The following is a 25330-nucleotide window of genomic DNA, read 5'->3' as shown; positions in this document are numbered from 1 at the left end:
TACTATGTCTTGTTTAAACTAATATGGCTTAGAATTATATAAATGTAAAATGTATGATACTATTAGAATATTAGTCCTAATTTCCAATTCTTAAATTAACTATAATATATGAAAAATGCTCAATAAAAGCGTAATCTAAGAATGATAAAACTATATTACTAAAATAATAATACAACAAATAATAGTAGCTCTCATCTATATAATTAATTATTTGTAAACATATGATAGATAGTACAGATAACTATTTTAATACTAGAAACATATGATGGACATTTTGATAGTATTACAGTAAAGAATATAGCAATACCATTAACAGACAAGTATAATTATTCAAATTATAATGTTCTTAAAGTAGAAAAAAAATCCAAAATGAAGACAAATAATATTTTTATAATATACATAACCTGATTGATAATACTTAATAACTAAACATACATTAATTTCGTTTTGGCATTGGAACACTTGCTCGTTGATCTTCCATACGACCTGATTGAAGGCGCATAATTAATGTAAAAAAGTCTTCATCAGGTACAGTTGGTCCTCGGTTTGGTGTACGTTGTGACTCTCCATCACTACTAATGTTGGACACAGGAAGCTCACTGCGTTGATCTTCTAACCGTTCGCCTTGACATCGCATAAGAAGTTCTAAGAAGTTATCATCGGGTTCACTATCTGGTTTTGCAATGCCAGGAAGTTGTTCCAATTCTACTCTTTGTTCATCCATACGCTTACTCTGCATACCTGCTATCATGTCCAACAAATCATCTTGACTTTCAACATGTCCACCTATTATAAATATTTGATTATTATTATTAGTTTATTTACGCCAAACGGCAGTTTAACACGGATACAAAATTACATAAATGTACAAATGAGTAATGGTATGATAAGAAGTAACATATTATAAGAAATTAATTAATATATAATATATTCGATAGTTACTATTAGTAAGTACAAAAATAAAAATATATAGTATTGATAGAAGATAGTTTAAGACAATTTAGAAGTGAGGGACGTGGCCTAAGTAATTAAACTGAATTTGCATCTCTAAGCATTCAATGTAGTATGTGGTAATGGGAATGGGTTCTAGATGAATGGTTAGGGATACTGAATGGTAAGACTGAAAGGAGATCAATTGAGCCATTTGATAGGGTGGATAGGCAATTTTAAGTCTGCCTTATACTGGTATAGTCGTGAGGTATACAATGAATACTAAAAGCCACGTAATTTAAACATTTGTTTTGTACACGCTCAAAACGAATCTGATATTTAGCTAGAAGAGGTTTCCTGACTAATGATCTGTATTCTAACAATGAATGAACTAGAGCAAAATACTAAGTGTGCAGGCACCTGGGAGATTTAAAGAATTTTGTATTACGGGTGATAGGAAGAAGTTACATGACACCAAGCTATATCTAATCTTAGTTGGGTAACCCATTCGTAGAATATATTTAGTTCACTATGAAGCAGGAAAGAATTGTCAGGAGATGTAATCTTATAAAATATTTTTATATCATCTGCATAAAGTAAAAATGTTACATGAGTAAGCCACTGGGGTAATGAATTTACAAGAGAGAATAATAATGAGCTTAGGTGGCCACCCTGAGGAATATCAGATGTAACAGCATACATTTCCGAAGTAGATCCTGAAATAGAAACAAATTGTTTTCTACCAGTGATATAAGACTCAAACCAGGATTAAGTGGATAACCGACGCCTAAGCGCTCCAGTTTGTCAATTATTTATAACTCATGGTTTACTATCAAAGGCTTTATTACAATCGGTAACATTAACCTGATAACCTGCTTCAAGACAATCACTAATGTAAGTTGTAAAAACCACACTACTAGTTATGGTAGACTTATCAGGATGTGTGGCTCGTCGATTAAAACATGATTAAAAGATCTTTTAATATTATTAAGCACAATAAGTTCAAAGATTTTACCAAGATGAGGCATGATAGAGATTGGGCGGTAAGTAATATTAGTGACAATAGATGGGTCATCAGATTTTAAAATCATAGTTATAGAATAGATTTTCCAGACGTCAGGGAATAAACCACTGTCGAAAACATATTGGTATAGGTGGTAGAGTGGTAAAGTCAGGGAATAACGGCAGTTGTAAAGGAGACATGCAGAAATATCATCTGGACCATTGGAACGATTGTTTTTTTAGGTTTTAGAGCGCAGAAAGCAAATCATTGGGATTGAAGGTATAGGAAGCAGGCACGTCATATGGTAAATTAGGTTGTATAGTCTGAAGGTTAGAAGTTAATGTTTAACTAAAGATAGATGAGAAGTGTTTAGAGAATAAGTTGGCTGATTCAATTGGGTTAGAAGACGTTTCATGTTAAAGTTCTACTGAAGAGGTAACTCGAGAGGGAATGACTGGTTTTTGATTTAAGTCTTTAATATTTTTCCAAAAATACCTGGGTATTTTGGATAGGAAGAATTAGGTTTGGCCTGTGAATTGTTGATAGTTTAGTTTGGAGAAACGCTTGCACTTAGCACGGAGTTCAGAAAAGACATTATAGTCTAAAGCTAGGCCTGTGTTTTAGTAGTTAAAGTGTGCATTTTTTTCTTGTTATAACTGAGACCTTTAAGTTCACTGGAAACCAAACGTAAAAAATTTGATTTCTTCAAAACCCTCAGAGGTACATACCGTTTAATACACGTGTATTAAAAATTATCATTGATAAACTTGATAAACATTTAAACTAATAAAACTAAATAATTAAACTAATGTAACAAAATAGTTGGTACTCAATAACAATTCATAGCATAATATATTGGGAAATTATCTATGAAATCATTTCTCTTCGTATTAAAACTTACAATTGAATACAGAGTTCCATTTAACTCATAAAACTGAACTAATGGCTGTAATAAAAATGCAATATTGTTACAAACAGCATACATTTATAACAAAGTGGAAAAAAAAATGTCAAAAACTCAGTAATTGGAACTTTAACAAAATGTAAAGTATGTTGTCTATTGTAAGATTAAAATCGAGCAAGATTAAACTGCACGGTACTAATAATATTGTAAACTACCAACTACCAGAATGGTGATCAGTCAATCTGATGATGTGTTTTGTATTAAATTTTTTTTTATAAAATTTAAAATACAACTATTAAGAGGACGTTGTACTCGCATATGTTGTCTCTGTCTTACTAACGCTTAATATACCAAAATGTACATCCAGTAGTTCCTATTCTGTGTTGTTAAAATTATGAGTGTACAATATTGATATTTAAAAACACTCATAATTCACTTAAAAATAAAAACATCGTAAAAAACCAATGAGAAAACACAGTTTAGGTTCATTAAAGTTTGGTAATAGGTAAGGTTAGGTTAGGGTCAAATATTTAACCCAAAATTGAAACTCCAGGACGTAAATTTTTGTATATTATGCGTTACTAAGACGGATACAAAACAATATGCAGGTATGACGTCCTTTTAAGTAAATTACTAAACAAAATATTAAGTATCAATAAAAATTTGAGGTAGTTAATTAATTTAATATACAGTCATACAGAGTGTTACAGATAAAACTGACAAATGTAATTAACTAACTATGTTATACATTATTTGTTTTAAAATTTAATTGTTATAATTATTGTACATATCATGAATATTAGAAAAAAATGTATTAATAAGAACAAAAGTTTTTACCTATGCAGTTAGTTAATTACATTTGTTATTTATATCTGTTATTCATAATATATATATATAACATATATTAAAGAATAATCAGTTGATAGTTAACATATTATGACACCAGAAAAAAGTAAATTAATAAAATACTGACCAATTTGGGCAATTAATTTGTTCGCATTTTGATTTTCTTTATCTTCTAAATTTCTTGAGGAACCAAGAGTACAACGTTGATCATCCATGCGTCCAGCTTGGAATCGTGACAACAAATCAAAGAATGGATCATCTTCAGTTTTTTCAGACTATTTAAAACAATAAAACGGATATTAATAAACATAATAAATGAGAAGAATACATTATGATATACCTTTTTGGAAACTGATGAAGTAGACTGATAAATCTTGTCGTTAGAGCTGGGTAATTTACCTTTGTTGTCTGGAGTCAACTAGAATTATTAATAAATATTATTTCAAATCCAATTTTTGATTATCAATTAAACTTAAAATAAAAGCAGTTGTATTTGCAAGCTTTAAACTACTTATTTACTTGATATAACATCACTGTATGCCAAAATGAGTTAACTGAATACCGTAAAAATAATTAATGCATTATGATTTATGTTACATAAAATACAATGACAAACAAAAACTAGACACACATAAACATGCACACACTACCTTAAGTAAATCAAGCTGTTCCATGCTCTGACGCCTCACCCGATAACGTCGTAGTTGAGGTGAAGGCTGTGTGTTAGAGATGGTATCCAACAATTCTTTACTATCTGGTGAAAGTTGTCCATTTGACATACCCAAAGATTTTTTGATATCAACTATATTTATCTGTGCAGTTGCTTGACCAACTGTATCACCAATCTAAATAGAAATTTAAAAATTGTTATAAAATTGTAATTTATACAATATTATGTAATTAGTATTTACTTCTTTTGATATTTCCAAGTGTTTAGAAGCAAAATATAATGCTTTTTCGTGATTTCCTAAAGCCAGATTTACATTTCCTAAACTCCAGCAAGCTCTTCCTATAATTGAGATAAAAATCAATTCAATATTTAATTTATACAATAACATAAACACGTTTTTTAATACATTGTTAAGTTTGATTAAATTTAACATTGAAATAAAATAGAATTTATTACACTAAACTCTTCTTGTATATAAGAGTAACTTTATATGGTCACCCAATTTTAGCCTTAGATAAACCAGTATTTGTCATCAGTTTTTGTTTTTGAAGATCGGCTATTGCCAAAAGATAATCTAGGAAAAATTCAAGCTAATTTTTTATAGAATGCTGTTAGATAATAAATTGATGCTTCCAAGAGATTCCAACAATTTCTAGTTTAAAATATGACTAATGACTAAGATATGATACTTATTGTTTTTTTTTCTTATTTTAACACATTGTTAACAATGATTTACCTTCGCCAATCCTATCATGTAATTTTTGAGCTATATCTAAATGTCTTAAATGATAATCAACAGCTGTATTATAATCTCTCAATAATGTATAAGTATTTCCAAGACTATAACACGCTTGAGCTTCAACTGCTCTATCTTCCAATTCTTGAGCCAGGATCAATGTTCTCCTAGTTAAATATTAAAATTACTATTTATCTTATTTATGATTATTTTAATATATATATTAATTTTACTTATAATGATCTGCTGCTTCTTCAAATTCACCAAGAAAAACATGAGAATTTCCTAAATTGCTATTAGCTCTGCGCTCAGCTGATTTGTCACCAAATTCTCGAGCAATTTTCAATCTCTAAACATAAAAAATATTTAGATTGTGATATTATATATAAATAACTTTAAAAACAACATTACCTCTTCGTGATATTGAATGGCTTCCTTAAAGTTACCCAACAGATAATAGGTATTTCCTAGATTACCACAAGCTCGACCAACAGCTGCACGATCATTGAGCTCTTTCATTAGTTTTAAATTTTCTCTGCAAAAATTATTCATAGTAATATTATTATATATTATTCATCACCAATAAGCTTTTAGTCTTTCAATGAAAGATTGGACACAATTTTTAAACAAAACAAGGAACTTATCAATTATTGTGACAACTTATAAGATTTTCTGTGAACATAATTTTGTTATTACGAGTACAGGTTAACACAGAGTTATATTATTTTAAGATAATTTTTGTGATCTCTAAGACAAAATTATATAATAAGTATAAAGTATATAAACACAATTTCCTGAAACATACATAAGTACCTACTTACTTTTTTTTTACAGGATGTAACATTACATTTTATTATAATATATTTATATAATTTGGATTTGTGACCCACATACTCGTTTCTTTGATGGTCGATAGCCTAGGAAAAAGTCACAAACATTTTTTTTCATGGTAAATCCCAGTTGTTTTAGAGTAAAATGCACTTTACAGGCTCTATGCTTTACGCTTCTAGTTTAGTTGGGCAGACTTACTTCTATTATATTGTCTTGTAGATTACAAAATTGCTTTAAAGTAATATATATATATAACACAGTGTTAACCTATGTTAATTGTAATAACTGATAAGTAACAGATATAATATAAATATATTATTTACTCATAATATTTAACTGCTTGTTCAATGCAAACTTTTACTTCTTCCGGAAACTCTCCTGGATCTTGCTGACCTACTCTTCCTATATGTTTACCCTTAGCATGATACACATTTCCCAAATTGTATAAGGCTCGTCCTTCACTCAACTATTAAAAGAATTAACCATTATATAATTTAACAAAAATAAATTACTTAGAAAATTTAATTAGAAGTGTATAAATAAAATTGATACTGACTTTATCTCCCAATTCTCTTGCTATTTCTAAATGACGTTTACAACAAATCATAGCTTCATCAAAATTGCCCATTACTTTCAAAGTATTTCCCAAGTTTCCACTAGATTTAGCTTCACCTGGTTTATCTCCTAGTGTTCTACACGAAGCATAAAAAAACAAGTATTTTAAAACTTCTTTATTGTGACTTTTTAATATATTTATAAAAATTGGCAACAAATCCAACAATAAGTTAAGTATTTTATTTTTATTATATTCTTATTAAGACCAGTAAATAAATATACAATATAAATACCTTGCTAAAGCCAAATCAAGCTTATGAAAGTGCAATGCTTTTGGATAATCCGCTAAATAAAAATAAGCATTGCCTAATTGACTGTATATGGCACTAAGAGTACGTAAGTCATTAGTTCCGGCTTGAACAGCTGCTTGGAAGAATGCTACCCCTGAACGACAGTCTCCTGCTTTGCAAAGTCTTTCACCTTCCAAAGCCAATTCTAAACACATGTTACCAGCATCTCTAGGGTTCTATAACAGTATAAATGTTGTTAAATAAAATAACAATTGTTGAATAGTTTATTTAATCATAATTAATATATTTTAGTCATATTACACTCTAATTTATGAAGTAGTTAATATTTATTAATTATATAAATATGTAGCTATGGTGAAATGTACCAAATACTAAGTCCACTTAATATATTTATTTTCAAATTATTGTTCATAACTAAAATCGTAAGAATTATTAACTCACATTTTTCTGAGCATATAAAATAGCTTGGATGAAATATGATTGTATTCAAATTATATTATGTTGTAGTAAATATGCATTACAACAGTAAACTGTAGTTATATTGTATATTTAGTCAACAAAATAATTACCAACTGAGTGAGTATAAAGTTTTTATTTACAATAATGTTTATCCGACATAAATTATACATAATATTTAAAATTATTTATAATTATGTAGCCATTCACTTGTCTTACTTGATCTTCTGAATTGTCAGACATTATGAGTTTTAGATAGAATAGTCGTTCACAATACGTTCAAAATACAATAAATAAACATTTCATGACAATTGAAAATAAATTTTAATAGTTGCATTAATGAATAATTACAAATTTAAATTTAAGCTCAACAGTAACACACACAAGATTCAAATATAAAGTATAATATACTACCAAATACCATTTATTAACAAAATATGTCTACAATTAATATTTAATATTTGAATATTAATTAATAATTAAACATATTACATCGAATTTGAAAGAAGAAGTAAACATTAATTTTTAACCAATTATGTTAAGACGATAACAACTCGTTGATAATATCAACAAATCGGTATGGATCTAAACAAAAAAGTGGATGAAGCATCATCCATTCTATTCTCTCACAAACATGAAAAATTTCTCACTGTCCATGACGTCATTATGATATATTTTATCATTGTTATCAATTACCACAATAACAGATAAGATAATATCTGAAAACAAATTTCTACAAAGAAAAGAAGTCTGTGACCTGTGTATCTAAAACCATAGACATATAATTAACTAATAGGTCTATGTCTAAAACAAACTATGACATATTATCATAGAACAATTTTAAAAATGTCATTGTATAAAGTAGTAATTAGAGAGCCTTTGTTATAAAATATTGTTCTATGCTAGTAATAATCTACGTAATGGCAAAAAATTTAAAGTTTCTAAAAATAATATTATTTTAAATTACAACAAAATAAGTATATAATAAACTAATAAGTTATGACTAAAATCACTGATATTTGTTTCAATATTTAATTTTATTTAAAATTTGAAATTGAAATATCTTTTAAAAAAATCTGTTCTTATCATTGACGTACGCAGGGTGTGAACTGTGAAGGGCCAAATCCCCCGCCCAACACCCCTTTGACGTATTATTATAACCGTAACTATATTCTAAGACCGTGATTATAACTTTAAAATTAATACCTATTTATCAAGTTTCAACTGTCGTCTGTCGTCAACTAATAAGCAATATAAAGATGCTTATTTTTTTTTTTTTCTTGTCCAATACATTTAGACGTTTAGGTGGGGTATTTGAAAATGTTTGTACAACTCCAACTTCTCAACTTAACCACCCCAAAATACACATTTTGGAAAAAACAAATTTGAAAAATTGATAGGTTGCTGGTTTTTTTTATAAACCAGAATTATGCCGCATTTTGTTGATAACACGTTGAATCCGAATATGTTTAGATAATATCAACGATTGTCAATAACATACTATATCTCATATACTTAATTTAAAAATGTATATAATATAATTGCATTTTTTTTTTTATTGTCTGTGACTAAACTGAATCTGTGGAGTGCGGCGAGTGCGTGCGATTTCTATTCTGATCATGCTGTTCCGTCCAATGCGGCAAAATACAAGCCGTTGTGTTTTTCGACGCATCGGACGCATTCAGTTTGGACACGGGGTTATTGTTATATTCTGTGGTTAAACCGGGCAAATTGTGTTTATTAAAAAATACAATGTATGTATATGTTACGGTAAATGATGTTATATCGGAAATTAACGTTATTCGCCGGTTATTAACGTTATTTACCTACGAATGAGGGAATTATCGTTAATAACGTTAATAACCGTATGATTTGGGAAATGTTTATTTGATTATAAAATAATGTTCAACGAGCAATGATAAGGTGATCGCCAAACTAATTGTGGTACTAATTGGGTAAACCAATATAACTTTATCGGCCACAGATAATGTGGACCTATACAGTATACAATTACTATACATAATATAATATCGGTGGAGGTTACATTTGAAAATATCATACCTAAAAAAAATGTATATTGATTATAACCTCAGTATGCGTACAACTGTCGTCGTATTTACCACTTATTTAAAAACAAGGAGAGAAAATGATGAAACTTTCGAAAGAAAAGTTTGCTCAACTTGAAATAGACACAACTGTACGTGTAACTGTGGCGGACGTTGATAGAGCTCGTGGTTCTCCACGAAATATACTAGGAGTTGTCACCCAACTTGAACACGACTTATACAAACTCTGTAAGTTAATTCTTAATAAAAAAATATGTTATTAAAATTATTAATTTTTTAATTATTTTATAGATACTGAACATGGTTTTCTTAAATACAATTACACACGTCAAGAAATAGCTGCTTGCGAAGAAAATCTATTAGATATGGACAATGTGATCAAATTAGCAGATGGTAGACAGTTGACACTGAGGGAAGCAACTAGTAATAGTTCGGTTGCGGGCCCTCAAGGGTACCAGCGTTGCCATTGCAAAACTGGTTGCAATAATAAGCGTTGTGCCTGCCGTGGGGCTGAAATATTATGCAATAGTAAATGTCATGGGAATACAGCTTGTAAAAATAAATACAAAATAATATTGCATTTTTTCTATTTTTAAAAATCATAATTTTTCAAATTGTAGTATTTGAGATTCATCGCGTACATATATCTGATCTATTACAACAATTACCTTTGTATTTGGTCATTAACGTGATTATCCGGTTTACAACGATAATTATCTGTGTATTTGGTAAATAACGTTAATAACCGGCGAATAACGTTAATTTCCATTTAACATAATATACCGTAACATATATACTCAGAAAAAGTATAGAAAAACAGTAGTTAAATACATATTTTTGGACCCTTCCTTTGAATAAATCCGGGTTGCGCCACTGAGTTAGAGAAATGGCACTGTTCCGAGGGCAAGGACATTTAATACATAGCTTTAATAGCGCCCGCCGCCCGATCCCACGGCGGTTATAAAATAATAAGGTATAATAAGCGGTTACCCTGTGACCACAGATTATATGATCATATAATCTGTGCTGTGACCACGGACTAAGATACAACTTCAGCCTTCGGGTGGTGTTGCAAAATGATAGTATCTTAGTCCGTGGAAACGACTACCAATAGTTAACCAGTGGCGCTCCAAGCGGCAGTATTACAATTAACCGATTATAGATATATAGGTGTAAAATTAGTTCTAAATGTCGACACTTATGGTTGAATGTTGACATCAAGCGCTACTAGTTAATTATTAACAGCTGATTTTCATAGTCACTTTGTAAAGCAATCTGAAAGCAATCTATTCATAGATCGTCTATGCGTTTATTATGGGGCGACGTGCAACCTGTATATAATCTTTAATCGTGGTGTTATCAATTGTTATCAAAATCGGGAAATCTGTACCCCAAGGTTTTTAGATTATAGTCTATAATCTAAAAACCTTGTCTGTACCCGACCCGTGTTAACCGTGATAACTGATAATTATTAATTAATATCATATTGAATAATAGAATAATAATCAATAAAATTACAAATTAAAATAGTTTAATAGTATTTAAATTGAACACTCAATTGTCATCTATTAATTAAAAATAATTATTTTATGATAGTCAAAACGAATAAAAAATCAATATTATAATTTTTAAGAATTCACTTTAAAATGTTGAAAAAAAGTATTGTTTTAAATTACCAAGTACACCGACGTATGTCTGATTTTGTAACCCAATATAATGAAAATCATATACCAACCACACCGCTCCAAAAGTTATTATTATCAATCGGTTCTGCCACTGTTTCATTGTTTGATCCTCGAAGAGCAGGTAACAATTGGAGAACAACATAATTATATTAAATATTTATTGATATTTGTTAAACTATATACTGCATTTTAGATATGATTGCCACTATGGGAGAAACTACTGGAACATCTGCGTTGAAATATATGAGAGATAAAATGATTAATAATCCTGAAGGCAACGAAATATTACAGTATATAGTATAAAATGCTTGAAATTATCTGCATATTTATATTCTAAGACATATTGATTTGATTTTAATTGCATGAAATACTTTTTTAAAGGTTACAACCACAAATTAACACTTCAACAGTTGATCTTGGAAAATTAAAATATATGCCAGAAAATACTCTCGGATATGCTTACTTTAAATTTTTGGATCATAATGTAAGTAACAATATTTTAAGTTATATCAATGAAATGCTAAGCCAAAAATGTTTCATTATTATCTAGAAAGTAACACCAGATTCCCGAGGGTCAGTACAATTCATTGATGACATTCAATTAGCATATGTGATGCAGAGATACAGAGAAGTACATGATTTATTTCATACCGTGTTGGGAATGCCTACAAATATGTTAGGTAATATGTTGTTTTCTAATTTATTAAATACTAGCTGAGCCGTGTATTTGCTCGTTCATTGTCCCCTTTAAAACCGTCAACTGTATATGATTCAAACTTTGTTCAATTCGCTTATTTAATATCCGTTATATGATGTTCAAAATTTAAAAATGTTGATTGATTATCTTGAATCTCAAAGTACTTGTGCAAGCATCACTTTAAAATGCTAATTTTGGAAGATGCTAACTTAAAGCACACCTACATGATGGTACAAAGGTTCCATGAAAATGTCAGGCCTTGAGTTATCATTATTTAGGATCTATGGTGATCAGTCAGTGATTCAGTCAGCACACTTTCAATTATATTATATTATAGCGGATTGCAGACCCTGCGAGGTACGTTCTTAATTACGAATGTTTTATTAACAAATTGTTAATGATGTGGATGTGTAGGTAGTAGGTTACTGGGACACCGGTCGAAAAATTAGCCCTTGAAATACTGTTTTTACTAAGTTATATCGTTTTGACCTAATAGGTATAATATAGGTACAGGTCCAAAATTATATTAAATCATAATTAATGTGAACCTAACAATAAATAAAAATATATTATTAGGTATTTAGTTTATTTTTTTCTGGACAGTTGTTGCCACTGTTGTATTTTTCCATCCAATTTTCAACTTTTCCAGTGGATTTTCATAAAAAAAAATTTCTTACAAACCTTGTCCTGATAATTAAGAAAAAATCAGTTAAATCGGTTGAATTAAAGTTACAAAATAAGTAATTACAATATAGCACATATTGTAAAGTAATACAAAGACTGTATGCCCCTAAAGTATAAAAAGACTGTCTGTCCATGAGTATATAAATACTATGTCTGTCCATAGAGTATAATATAAAGACAATTTTTAATGGTATAGAGTTTAAATCTCAGATATCATTACAATTGTTTTACTTATTCCACAGACTTTGATGTATATAGAAGATTAATGTGTATAAATATTATATGTACAGTTTATTCACAATATGAGGTACCCACTTAATTATTCAGCTGAATGACTTTAGATTGAAATGAGGTTTTCGGGAGGTGATAGCGAGTACTTAAATACACATTTTTAAGCAAATTTAAAATTTGGGGGCCGGAGTGGCTGAGCGGACTAAGAAGTTTTGAATCTCGACCACGGGTGGCTCCTCTCTCTGGGCAGGCAACTGTCTCCCCCGACCGGGCATGGCAGAAACCTAAGGATGCCCAATTCGAAATTCTGCCAAAACCAAATAGAAGTGTTGACCCAACCTACAGTACCCTCCCCCAACAGTTGGAAAACCACCCAATGGCCTATGTTGCTGCAAGTTAATCAAAAAAATTAAAAATTTGTAACTATTTTATTTAGGAGAAGTAACAGTAAAATGGATTGAAGCATTTCAGACCAAGTTACCAATGACTTTAAGTGGAGGTCTTTTTGGTGCTGTACGACTTAAACCAAAGTAAACATTTATATACTTAATATACATCTACTCTAGTTTGTTCAATTTAATGCCCACTTACATTATTTTTAGGCAAAGAGAACAGTATGTAAAACATTATTTACCATGGGCTATTCAAACAGGACTAAACAGCAATTTTATGTTAAATATTTATTTTGAAAAAAGATGGGATCAACCAATAGAAGAACTACAAAAAGAATTAAATATAAAACCTTTAGAAATAATTGATTTAAAATAAAAATTGTTTCTATGTGTAAGTAGTGTTAACATCTTGTTTTGTATTAGTCTTGTCTTCTAGCTTAGTATACATTTATTCATTTAACTTAATCAACATTTGGGGCAAATACAAATTCTGTAAAATAAAATAAATATTAATTTAATTTAAAGTTAAATGATAATGTTATAGTTGCACTGACCATTTTGACCTTCAAATGTCTTAGGCTGGAGTTGGGCCATAGGAATTTGTTCTGTTTTTGTTGATTTTATAGTATTAGAAATAAGTTGAAGTTTGAGAGACTCATACTTCGACTAAAATATTAAAAATAATTCCATAATAAACTAATATTTTTATATTGATTTCATATTCAATTTGCCTCTTTTATACAAAAATGTTCAACTATATTTTATTAAAATATATGTGAAATTGAAATACTAAATACCTTTGTAAAATTTAGTAAAAATAAATAAAATTGTACAGTTTTGGAAAATGTATGGCATTATAAAATTAATAACATAGACTACAGTATGCGCGCAATTTGTCAGTAACCAAAACGTGTAATATATAATAAAAATTATCATTTATAACCCAACCTTATCTTAGTATGTAAAACAATATTTATCTTCAATAGTACAATCATATTTATGTTTCATGCTAGAAATTTGCTTGACTAGACCAGTATACAATTATTACACATTATCTCGCACCAAATAAACCATGTAAATGATATGATCTAAACATCCCGGTGCATTATTTTTACACCGATTTAGCCCAGCAAATTTCTAGTCAATATTTGATAACTAGACTAACTAGATATGATTGATATTTTAAACATTTAGTAATTATTGAAAGTGTATTAAATCCTAATGTGCATAATATTATGTTTTGTTGATTTTATTTTATTTTACTATCACCTGAACTTGATGTAAGATTCTACTCTTTTCGATCAGCTTCTCTTCTATCTCTTGGGTTTTTCGTCTTTGTAATTCAGCATCTTTCAAAGCTGCTATAAATGTAATTGTACACTAGTTATAAATAGGAAATTACAAAATACCTTTATATATTTTGTTGTCATGAATTTCTAAAAGTATACTTGCACTCAGATTTTTTTGTTTCAATTAAAATATGTTTTTGAAACTGGTACTCCATGGTTTCTATATTGATTTTAACCTGTTCAAATTTTGCTTGAAGTCTTTTCATACTACTAGTCTGAATGATTTTTTCTTGGGTCATTTGGTAATTCCAAAAAGACACTGCTCGTAATGATATATCCATTACAACTTCTGGTCTTAAACCACACAGTATCATCTAAAATTTAAAATTGATCATTACAGAAGCTTAAATCTATGTTTTTAGAATAGGTAAAAGGTACTCTATAGTTATAAAATGCATACAGATTTAAAAGATTCGTCTGGATTTAAGTTTATCTGGACAATGTCCAATCGTCTGTTTAGGACTTCATTACAGCATGGGCATTTTTTTTCACGGTTAAATGTTCGGCTACCATCGTAGTCACAAAATATATGTGAGCAACTCGTTACCCATGCAAATGAGTTTAAATCCTTACGACATTTTTTATAATTACAGATTAAATTTAATTCAGACATTTTAATATGTTGATTTGATTGTTTCAACAATTGAATCAGTTTGCAACGAATTCACATTTTCACTACTCATTATAGTATAAGATATAGACATATAGTATCTATATAATATATTAGTCAATAATAACCACATTTGTATAATTAACCAGTGAACTACTATAGGTGAATTTCCACTACACACGTGCATAAAAATACTTTTCTGTGATTGGTTGGTATACATGGTAAGCTTTTGATGTACCAGAGTGTATACGTTCTTACCACAGGTTTAACCATGATACCATGAAGTTGGATCAAAATTGAAGTTCAAATTTTTCGTGTACACGGCTCTATAATGGAACTTTTCTACTTTACGGGACACCCTTTTTTAGTACTTTTTTGGGGGGAGGGACGCCAGCGATGCCCGCGTTACCACTCGCTCGATGCTCTGCGCTCGGACAAAAAAAAATATCCCTCAAATTGCTATGCAACACCACCTCAAGTAGTTGATCGCAGGGTAACCGCCGTATATCCACTCTTATCATTTTCTCAACTCTTTATATGCTAACTTTGAAGTGTCGTAACCTCGAAACTATGCCCGAGCGCCGATTTCTGACTTCACCATCGTTTTCAATGTACCTACTTCTACATCCGTTTCAAAAAGAAAAATTGCAATAAAAAGGTGCCCCGTAAAGTAGAAATATAGATACCATAAAAATCAAACTTCTTTGGAAAATTGTGTTCATACATACGAACGTTTACTTGTTTACATTAAACAATTGAAAAAAAAAATAACACATTCAGTTTAACAATATTATTTTAAATTTTAATAGTCTTATACTTTTATAATATTATAATATTATCGAAATCGTGTCTTAATATCATTATTTTCCGATTGATAATCGATAAGACGATAAAATATGTCTGAAATCTTGGTTTTTTTTCAAAATTACGTAGATATATATATTTTACTATTTTAGTAAAATCATATAATATTATTAAGTACAATGTACTTAAAACACATTTTTGGCAAACATCTTTTTTTAAATTTATTGTTGACAACTTGTACTATATAACATGTGTGTATTTAATATTACATAAAACTCTGCAATTTTTAGTTATATTCTTAAATAACCAAAAAAATAATGGAAACATTGTGTTTTTCGTGTTCATTTTCGTATTACTTTTGATTAAAAAAAAATATTATTTTTTTCTGACGGTATTATGTTAAAACAAAATAATAAGTGTGAATTATAAAAATATAAACTTTAAATAAATTATTTAGAGTGAAAAAAAATAATTAATATTTATACCTAGCGTAAAAGTTGGAAATAATCGATAAAAATCTATATTTTTCTAATCAACAGTTCTATATAACATTCAATAATCAAATAATTAACCTCATTTTAGATTCTGAGCGAAGCGATGAATGTATTAATTTTACAATGATGTGTGTTTTTGTTTTTATTTTTGTGTCTGTCAAGGAAAAACGGGAATTTTTACGCAAAATCTGTTTTTGAGAAAATCGATTTTGGTTTTTGGTGCAACTCTAAAGAAATGACCGTAGGTACAAGGTACATAACATTTTGACTGAATGTTTATATTAGCATTTTCTATACACCATAACATTTTCCAAATATTTTGACTTATTTTGAGCTGTTTATGGACATTTGCAGTTTTTTTTTCTACAAATATCAATAAAATTTTATTTGTTGGATAAAAAACCTTGAAAATTTTATACAAGGCTCCTACTATATTATTAGAAAGACATTTGAATATATTAAAAATCCTTAATCACAGTTTTTATTTATAAGCATTTAAAGTTCAAATATTGACAAAATACGAAAAAATCTCGAAAATTAGCAAATTATTTTGAGTTGAGAATTGATAAAAATTTTTCTTTTTCAATCTAAGATTTGAAAATGTAATACAAGATTATCCATAAGTTTATCTACCTTTATCAACAAAAATAATGTCTACAAGAAACTCGAATTAATTTTTTATGAGCTTTTGAAATTCATGTTTTTACAACATTTGATATTCACTTGATTTCTCGTGTAACGATTTTCTTATTTTGTTGTAATTAAAAAAGGTATCACTGTAGATACTTGAAAATTTCACTGAATGTTTGTATTAGCATTTTCTATACACAGTAAAATTTCGAAAATAATTTGACTCTTTTTGAGCTGATTACGGACATTGTCATTTTTCAATTTGTTTAGTTTTTTTTCTATAAATATCAATAAATTTTTATTCGTTGTGTAAAAAAGCGTGAAAATTTAATGCAAGGCTCCTGATATATCGTTCTAATAGCACTTGAAAATATTAAAAATACATTGGCAAAATTCTTTTTTATAAGCATTTATAATTTAATAATTAATTTTTAGTTAAAAATTTATAAAATTTTCCACTTTTATAGCTAAGGATTGAAAATTGAAAACAAGGCTCTTATATAGGCTCCACGTAAATAGGTTATATATAAATTATTTTATTCACAATAATATCATCAAATATACTTGGTAATATGGTAATACTTGGCTGACCGACTGTTTTCGCTCAGAATCGTTTTTCTTATACAATGATATTAAATTAATGAATTCAAATTTAACACCATACATTACAGTGACCCACTTGTAACCTACTGTACAGCAGAGCGACATCCACTTACCCACATTTTTTTAATTTACAATCAAAATACTATAACAAAAATAAGTAAGTACTAAAATGTAGCATTTTTTAGGTTTCAGGATTTAGGAATAGAACTTTTTGCCAGCTAAAAATTGGTTCCAGTTCACTGTTCGTCGTACGGGATATTATTATAATATGAACAATGAACTTGTCAGTAAGTTGTAGACAACAACTTGTAGTTTGGAGCTGTTTGACTTTGTCTGTATGTTTGGCTTTTATTTCCTACATTCGTATTCAGTGAATAAGTAAATTGAGTGTACAATCACAGAATATAACAATATTGCTGTAATAATCATTAATCGTAAATCCGTAAATTTTACAAACGTTGGAAGAAATAGTTATTATGTATGTATGTTTCCATGAACGTGTCTAGAATAATATAATATATTTTTATCATTAGAATATAATATGATTAGGTGCATATTATTCTGAAATGTGATTGTGAATCGTGAATGTAAATTATGAAATTACCATGGGAAATACTCAAATTACTATTAGTAAATAGATACCTACTTCTATAATAACTAATTTTAGTTTTTATATACATCATTGAATTATAGGATACGTGCAGGTACAGTATTTTAACTGTGCTATTACGGAATGCCTTTATAGAATTTTCAATAATAGAAAGTGTTCAAAATAATTAGGCCTATAAAATTGCTCTAATAACCCGTTTTGTTTGACCTTACCCCAAAAATGGAAATCTTTTAGCTATTTGGCTGTTTGAAGTCTATTTAATATATTTTAAAATTACACACACGTAATATTCTTTTATTAATTTATTTTGTAAACTATACCAAGGTATTAATTATTTATAGAATCATGAGTGGCACATATACACCAGGCACTGTTCCAACAGCACCATATGGATGGAATCAACAGATAAGTGTTTCACCAGCAAGTCCTTACACCCCACAACCCGAATGTAAGTGACCAGCTACATTTTTTTCTTCTAATATTTTAAAAGTATCTTATTTGATTTAGTTGTGAAGGCACCATATGAACTTATTACCACTGTTGTTCCTGTTGGCCCCCATAGTACCCGAATGGTCTGCTCCTTTTGCCGAAAAGAAATAACTACAAATATACATAAAAAACCAATTACAAAGGCTTATATATCCAGTTTATTGCTTTGTGTGTTTGGGTAATAAACAAATGAATTAATAATTTTTATCATTTTAAATAGTTATTTTGTAATTATGTTAAGAGGACGCTACACGGCCATTTGTTGTCTCCGTCTTACACATTTAGCTTTGTTAGTTTAAAAATTAAGAGTAAATCAACGTATTTTAAAATTTGATGGTAAGAACATTATCTGTACTTGATGTGGGTTTTTTTTACGATAAATCAATTTTTTAGCAATTTTTATTTATTTAATATAGCTTAAATTAAAAAATGCCTATTATTCACTTAATATCTGAATTTTCGTAAAAAAAAATCACATACAAACACAGATAATGTTTATACCATCAAGTTTCATACAAAATAGTTCGATACTCTCGAATTTTTAAACTAACGAAGCTAAATGCGATCTGCTGAGTGTACATTTGCTATGTTACGCATTTGTAAGACAGACAACAAAATATGTTTGTTTAGTGTCCTTTTAACATGCAAGTAAATTTCTTAGTAACTAGTCAAAATCCCTGAATATAATGTATATAGTATATACCCACATATTGTGTTGCCCTGTCTTAAAAACACCGCAAACCAAATTTTATATTCAATTAATTTTACTCAGTTATCTTTAACAGTAGAATGAATTGGCCTTTTATAAAATTTGAAGACAAGAATATTACCCAGGGACTCACTTATATTTTTTATTGGTATTTTAATTTTAAAGCAAGTTTTAAGCATTGCAAATTTAAAAAAGAAACCCACTAATGTCAAAAATTATAATAAAATGGATTATTTTGTATGTAAAATTTGGTATGTTAATATGTTTTGTAAGACGGAAACAACACGTAAGTGTTTAAGTAACCTCCTCTTAACAACAATCAATTTTATATTATATTACAGTATTGTTATACCAATGTAAACTTTCTATTTTCAAATGGTAAAATTTATTTTTAATTTTTAAATAACAATGTTTATGACAAGGCAGTTTTTGTGTTTTTATTATGTTTATAACATTTTGATTGAATAGACTAAAGGATAATAATAATTTATGTAGTTAAAATGTTGAATAAATTGAACAATACATATTATAATGAATATCAGGTGATGCTGATGTACATTAATAAATTAACCGTACTATTTATGCATATATTATTATTTTTTTATTACACACATTTTTCTAAAAAGATAGTAAAACATTTAAGTTTGTATAATAAATCTGTTAAGAAGTTCCATCACTGGATGGATTCTTCTTTCAAGCCTCCAACCCATCAACTCCCACAGCACTTGTACTTATTGTAAAAAAATTAATTTACAGATTGTATAAATAAATAAATAATGTAACCAAAAAAAAAAGTTTTTATACAATTCAAAGTTATAGGTACTATTTATTTAAATTATTATAATGATAACTTTTTTAATTTATGTTTTTCAGATGTTTTTGGGGTCCTTGCTTAATACCGTTTTGTATGGACCAATGCTTAAATGTTGAACATAAATGCCCTAAATGTGAAGTTTATTTAGGGCAGTATATACAATAGGTTATGTATATTTTTAACTAAAACCTTAATAAAAGTTCAAATTAACACACAGTTGTTACTTACAAAACTTAGTATACTAATGCTTACTCAATGAGGCAGCTTGTTTGATGTATTCAAAAGACATTATGTATACTTACTAACAATTATTGTCTTCGGTGACTTGTAATTTTGTGCCTTATAGTATTATTGGAAATATAAAATCTCTAAAACTACTTATAAATTAAACAATTATTTTATATCCCATTAGAATTTAGTTACCTCATATCAATATTAATTATAAAAGTTTTAATGTTATCTGTTTATATTTTTATTATTTTATATTATTATATAATGTGTTGTTTGTTTTTATTATAATTATTATTGTTATGACTAATAAAAAAATTTTCAAAGACTATTTCATTATTTTATTAGATACAGTTATTTGCAATTTACTATTTAGGTATTACTAAAACAGTTAATTACAGTTCCGTGCAGGTACGATACATATTCATATCATTGTATCAAATAGGCCAAAGATTGTTTACTTTAGTAAATATTTTTTTTTTTTTTATTATTATTATAATATTTACAATCTATGCTACAATAGGCATAATAAGCAAATTTGAACACATATATACAATTTGGGAGTAAATATTAAGTACTAAAAAAAAGCATAAAATTCTATCAGTTACCTATTTCTTTTATAATTTTGTTTTATAAAATATACCTAGATAGTCTAAAAGTGTAATAAATTAAACAAAACAAATAATGATTAAAAATATTATCACAGAATAAATCTAGATGGTAAAAATAATTACTTATTTAATGAAAACTATTATGATGTATAGTTGTTATTATCCTATCTGATTTTCATCCACATAGCCACATCATATGGCCTGTGGGTTGCTATAGGTTGGTGTGGTGCTTGAGCACTCCACAAAAAAAAATAAAAAAATGGTGAATACCTATTTATAATAGCGTATTAGTGTTTTATTAAAAACTAGCGCAATTATTCGAAGTTTAAAAATTGTTTAATATAAAATGTAGGTACAACGCGAAGCTTTTGTTTACACTTAACAGCACGAATTAAGATATACTTAAAATTATTATAAATTATTAATTATCTTAATTCGTGGTTTACAGTAAATAATTATTATAGGATTTGATGCGCGCTACAGGTCTTCGGGAGGATCACTTGTTCTATAACACTCCGCTGCATGATAGCTTAACATTTGTTCCAAGTGATCGAACTTCACATTGATCTTCCCCGAAACCATTTCGAGTTGGTCTTGTAATGTTTCATACATTTGAGGTAGACCCATATATTTTAGGATTATGTTTTTAACATCGTCTAAACGTATAATTAGATATTGATATTATAACGTAAAATTAGTTTGAAATACCTATAATATTTAAATTATGATTTATAAATACTTTCGACGGCAATCAAACGAATATTATTGTTGTTCAAATTTAATGTCAATCCTTTTAATTGTGTGTCGTGTATTAACTTTTGTTCTAAACGAGAGAAAATTGACGGTTATTTAGAAGCTTATTATTAAAAGGGATTGTATGGGATTCCAAATTATTATATAAGTTAAATAATAATATAATATACTATCACAGTATGAGTATCACCTCCTAGTTCCTTTACAGTATTTTTCAAACATTGATATAATTCTGTACACTTCGGAATTCGATCTTCAATAGGAGTAGTATTTGGGAGTTTCGATTTGTCTTCGATGTCTGAATACAAACAATTTATTTAAGACTTGTTAGTACTTAGTTGTTTACTGTTTAGTTATTAGTTTATTACTTATTTTAAATACCTACCTATAATAAAAATATAATATTAATATATTATAAAATATAAATTATAATTCATAACGTATTAACGTAGATATATAAGATATAATATATATTATAATATTATCATTATGTCTAGTCCTATTATGATAGCCGATGGACAGAACCTACCGGCTACCATCTTAACTGCAATTTATGAAAATTTTTTTTCAACATTTTGAATTTTCACTGTCAAATAGTGAGTTGCGATTGAAGATTTTCAGATGTATTAAAGAAATTTATGAATCACCAATTAAATTATAATCGTACACTCATACATATATTGATATTTACTACCCAACTTTTATAAATATAAAAAAGACAATAATGTAAATATATTATAATATTATATATATAGACATAATATAGTATATATTTACAATTTTAAAATTCTTATTATTTGCATCAAAATTAACTCATCGAAAAAAAAATTACGATAATATTCTTACATTTACAATTTATAATACATCAAGTAAATCTAATATTAAAAATATTATAGTTAAATGGATTAATCTGAACGTCTATTGTGTAATGTACAAAATAACCATAGACCTATAAACTAATAGGTCTACGGAAATAACATGTCAACGTAGTATGACGTCTAACTAAAAATGAACATATATTTTGAATAGATAATATTGGTGTACCTACATTTTTGATTGATTTTGATACGTACAAAGTACCTACATCAATTAAGAAGGTGTCACCCCACTCAGAACCACACACGACAGTACAATACAGCCATAGTTGTTTTTATAAAAACCAATCCGGCAAAAAAGAAACACTCAGGTTTCATTGCTGCAGTACCTACCTATATGGCTGTATAGGTGGGTAGGCGTGTAGGCGTGTAAGACGAAGGTCATAGGTAACCCAATAGTTAAGAAACTACACATTTTAAACATAGACATTCTAACGTTGCAGAGTTTTAAGTTTTTTATCCTAAATCGTGTAAGATTTCTTTTATATTCCGATTTCCTTTGATACGCCGACAATTTGGCTCAATCCTGTCGCAAAAAAGATGTTTTATGCTCAATCGAGTCTCAGCCTATTATACTGAGTACCTATAAGGCACCCGTTGTCCTCAAAAATACACTCTGCGGGAATAACGATATCGCCTTGTCGAATCAACCAAATTTCTTAATTTTTCAATTGCTAGAGGGAAATATTTAACAGCCCGCATCGATCTCTGTTTTTCAATATTTTATTCTCAAACTTTATAATAAACTATACAAGATAAAAAGCATTTTTTTACAAATTTTTAATACAATTATTTGAAATAAAATACAAAATCAGAGATCGATGCGGGCTGTAGGAAATCTTCTTCTTTCAGATAAAAAAATAGTCATCAAAATCCGACAATTCTACAAAGCTTGAGAGTTATTCCCGTAAAGTTATTTTTTTCGATATAATACCCCCTATCAACCCCTCCTAAATAGACCCTTAAGGGTAAACGATATATATATATATATATATATCAGCTGCTGTGTCTTAACGTTTTTATTTATTTTTATCATTAATCCAAAAACTAGTGGAATATAGGCGAAATTAGGAGGTATTACTGGTATATTAGCACTCCTAATTTTAAAACAATTATTAACCTCTCCAATTTTTGGTATTTATGTATCAAAACCTCGGCTTACAAAAAAAAAAAAACCCAAAACAGCTTATTATCATTCATCAGATATCAGTCTATTGGAGTATAATGAATAAAACAATGTTATTCGACAACTTAATTTTTTTCGAGTTCAAATCAATCTATGGAACATTATTTATAATTTCCTAGTTCATTATTTCTATCTTCTACGAAACGCGGCCTGCAGTGGTCATATATTATCACAGAATAGATGAAACAAAATATATTTATTATAACCGATTATTACCCATGGACCTTATATACTAGTAGACGGAGCGTATAAGGACGGCGGGGTTGGTTAGTGCGGTCATTGGCAATTTGCGTTACGGTGATATATAATATATAATTATACACAGTTTATTGTGTCATCTACTGCGCATGTTTGTAGGACACCGAGTCCTGTTGAGCAGCGCTGCCTGGCAAAACCACGCGAACTACACCCTTGCCCCGTCTATTAGTATAAGCCACGGACTAAGATTGACGGGACTGAAACCACGATTTTGACAATGTCTGTAAAAAAATATACAACCCAATAACCCATACTTATATAGTTTTAGTCATTATCTACAAATTCGCTAGATTAAACCAAAAAATAATGCACCGGGATGTTTGGACCATATCACTTACGTGGTTCATTATCCCGTTGCGGGATAATGTGGGACAATCTTAAACCAGTCTATAGTTAATCGAATTTAGTATACCACAATATTATTGTGTCGTTTGCTTTTGCGCAATGATTGGTATGAATCTTAAGTCTTAAAACCTAGAACTTTCAACTTACACAGGGAAAAAGCATTGATTTCATCTCGACTGGGATGGAACTCAATTGAATGTCTCGAATCTGTTGATTTTATTGTGGATGTTGAAATTGAATTCCACTCCTCTTCCTTCATAATATTGTTCTAAATATTTAGTACGTTATAATATAGTATATATTATAATATTATATTTTGTATTAAATCGTAATTTTTGAGATTTGCAGACAATTAAGAATTTATATTTCATATACCGAATAGTCCTTAGAATGGTCTTCAGATTCAGAATTCTGCTGGTTCTTTCCGAAAAAATATTGATACAGATTAAAAATTAAGCGATCCATTTTTAAAAAAAAAATTTAAAACAACTAGATATAGTCTATATCGTCTATCAAGCATTCAAGCTTGATGTAACGTGTATTATTTAACAGAATATTATTTATGTAGGTACTTAAAACTATTTGAGCGATGAAACAATTTAAAATGTATGAATTATACGTATGGGTATTGCTTTCAATAAAATATACGTCGTCAATCATTATTATCCAAACAATATTATTTTTGGAGTAGATAACATTTTTTTTTGAGCCAGTTAAAAAGTAATTAATTTTATTATAATCTATTTTAAAAAAATAAAATCACAACACTATAACTGCGAACCTGCACTGCAGTATACATATTTATGTACTTATATATAGGTATGAACTAGTATAGTAGAATACCAATAAGTGTATTTTAATATTTATTGTGATAATGTAATGTAATAATGTATAATATAAATAATATAATATGTACCGTTACCGGTAGACAACACATGTGGGTGTGACGTCCTCTTAAGACAAGT

General features: G+C 28.5%; 6 protein-coding genes across 8 annotated transcripts; 3 read left to right on the top strand and 3 right to left on the bottom strand.

The window, feature by feature from the left end:
* Nucleotides 1-4: 4 nt before the first annotated feature.
* On the bottom strand, nucleotides 5-7893 carry LOC132938262 (G-protein-signaling modulator 2). Of its 3 annotated transcripts, none has more exons than XM_061004996.1 (12): nucleotides 7453-7893; nucleotides 6769-7001; nucleotides 6477-6612; nucleotides 6244-6386; nucleotides 5501-5624; nucleotides 5323-5438; nucleotides 5090-5256; nucleotides 4595-4692; nucleotides 4334-4528; nucleotides 4024-4101; nucleotides 3811-3958; nucleotides 5-786 (listed from the first exon to the last, which is right to left on the bottom strand). In XM_061004996.1, the coding sequence occupies exons 1-12, from the start codon at nucleotides 7483-7485 to the stop codon at nucleotides 437-439; spliced, it is 1821 nt and encodes a 606-aa protein (XP_060860979.1). In that variant the 5' UTR covers nucleotides 7486-7893; the 3' UTR covers nucleotides 5-436. The 3 variants fall into 3 exon arrangements, with proteins under 3 accessions (XP_060860979.1, XP_060860981.1, XP_060860980.1); XM_061004998.1 differs by having other exon boundaries at nucleotides 4373-4528; XM_061004997.1 differs by having other exon boundaries at nucleotides 6-786; nucleotides 7462-7892.
* A 1423-nt stretch (nucleotides 7894-9316) lies between these two features.
* LOC132939942 (uncharacterized) lies at nucleotides 9317-10148 on the top strand. The gene is made up of 2 exons (XM_061007382.1): nucleotides 9317-9536; nucleotides 9600-10148. The coding sequence occupies exons 1-2, from the start codon at nucleotides 9389-9391 to the stop codon at nucleotides 9902-9904; spliced, it is 453 nt and encodes a 150-aa protein (XP_060863365.1). The 5' UTR covers nucleotides 9317-9388; the 3' UTR covers nucleotides 9905-10148.
* A 605-nt stretch (nucleotides 10149-10753) lies between these two features.
* Nucleotides 10754-13723, top strand: LOC132939811 (ubiquinone biosynthesis protein COQ4 homolog, mitochondrial). The gene is made up of 6 exons (XM_061007194.1): nucleotides 10754-11114; nucleotides 11187-11283; nucleotides 11375-11477; nucleotides 11544-11673; nucleotides 13042-13135; nucleotides 13208-13723. Exons 1-6 carry the CDS (start codon nucleotides 10955-10957, stop codon nucleotides 13371-13373), a joined length of 750 nt encoding a protein of 249 aa, XP_060863177.1. The 5' UTR covers nucleotides 10754-10954; the 3' UTR covers nucleotides 13374-13723.
* Nucleotides 13724-14239: 516 nt separating this feature from the next.
* LOC132939812 (E3 ubiquitin-protein ligase CCNB1IP1-like) lies at nucleotides 14240-17928 on the bottom strand. Its single transcript, XM_061007195.1, has 3 exons — nucleotides 14747-17928; nucleotides 14450-14660; nucleotides 14240-14358 (listed from the first exon to the last, which is right to left on the bottom strand). Exons 1-3 carry the CDS (start codon nucleotides 14957-14959, stop codon nucleotides 14252-14254), a joined length of 531 nt encoding a protein of 176 aa, XP_060863178.1. The 5' UTR covers nucleotides 14960-17928; the 3' UTR covers nucleotides 14240-14251.
* A 110-nt stretch (nucleotides 17929-18038) lies between these two features.
* On the top strand, nucleotides 18039-20668 carry LOC132939815 (lipopolysaccharide-induced tumor necrosis factor-alpha factor homolog). Its single transcript, XM_061007198.1, has 4 exons — nucleotides 18039-18191; nucleotides 18439-18545; nucleotides 18605-18764; nucleotides 20169-20668. The coding sequence occupies exons 2-4, from the start codon at nucleotides 18443-18445 to the stop codon at nucleotides 20272-20274; spliced, it is 369 nt and encodes a 122-aa protein (XP_060863181.1). The 5' UTR covers nucleotides 18039-18191; nucleotides 18439-18442; the 3' UTR covers nucleotides 20275-20668.
* Nucleotides 20669-21425: 757 nt separating this feature from the next.
* Nucleotides 21426-24830, bottom strand: LOC132939813 (uncharacterized). Its single transcript, XM_061007196.1, has 5 exons — nucleotides 24741-24830; nucleotides 24513-24633; nucleotides 21892-21999; nucleotides 21688-21771; nucleotides 21426-21604 (listed from the first exon to the last, which is right to left on the bottom strand). The coding sequence occupies exons 1-5, from the start codon at nucleotides 24828-24830 to the stop codon at nucleotides 21426-21428; spliced, it is 582 nt and encodes a 193-aa protein (XP_060863179.1).
* Between the last annotated feature and the right edge of the window lie 500 nt (nucleotides 24831-25330).

This window comes from Metopolophium dirhodum, chromosome 2 (assembly GCF_019925205.1).
Source record: "Metopolophium dirhodum isolate CAU chromosome 2, ASM1992520v1, whole genome shotgun sequence".
Taxonomy (NCBI): Eukaryota; Metazoa; Arthropoda; class Insecta; order Hemiptera; family Aphididae; genus Metopolophium; species Metopolophium dirhodum.
Note: the sequence above shows the minus strand (reverse complement) of the source record. Positions and strands in the feature narration are given on the sequence as shown.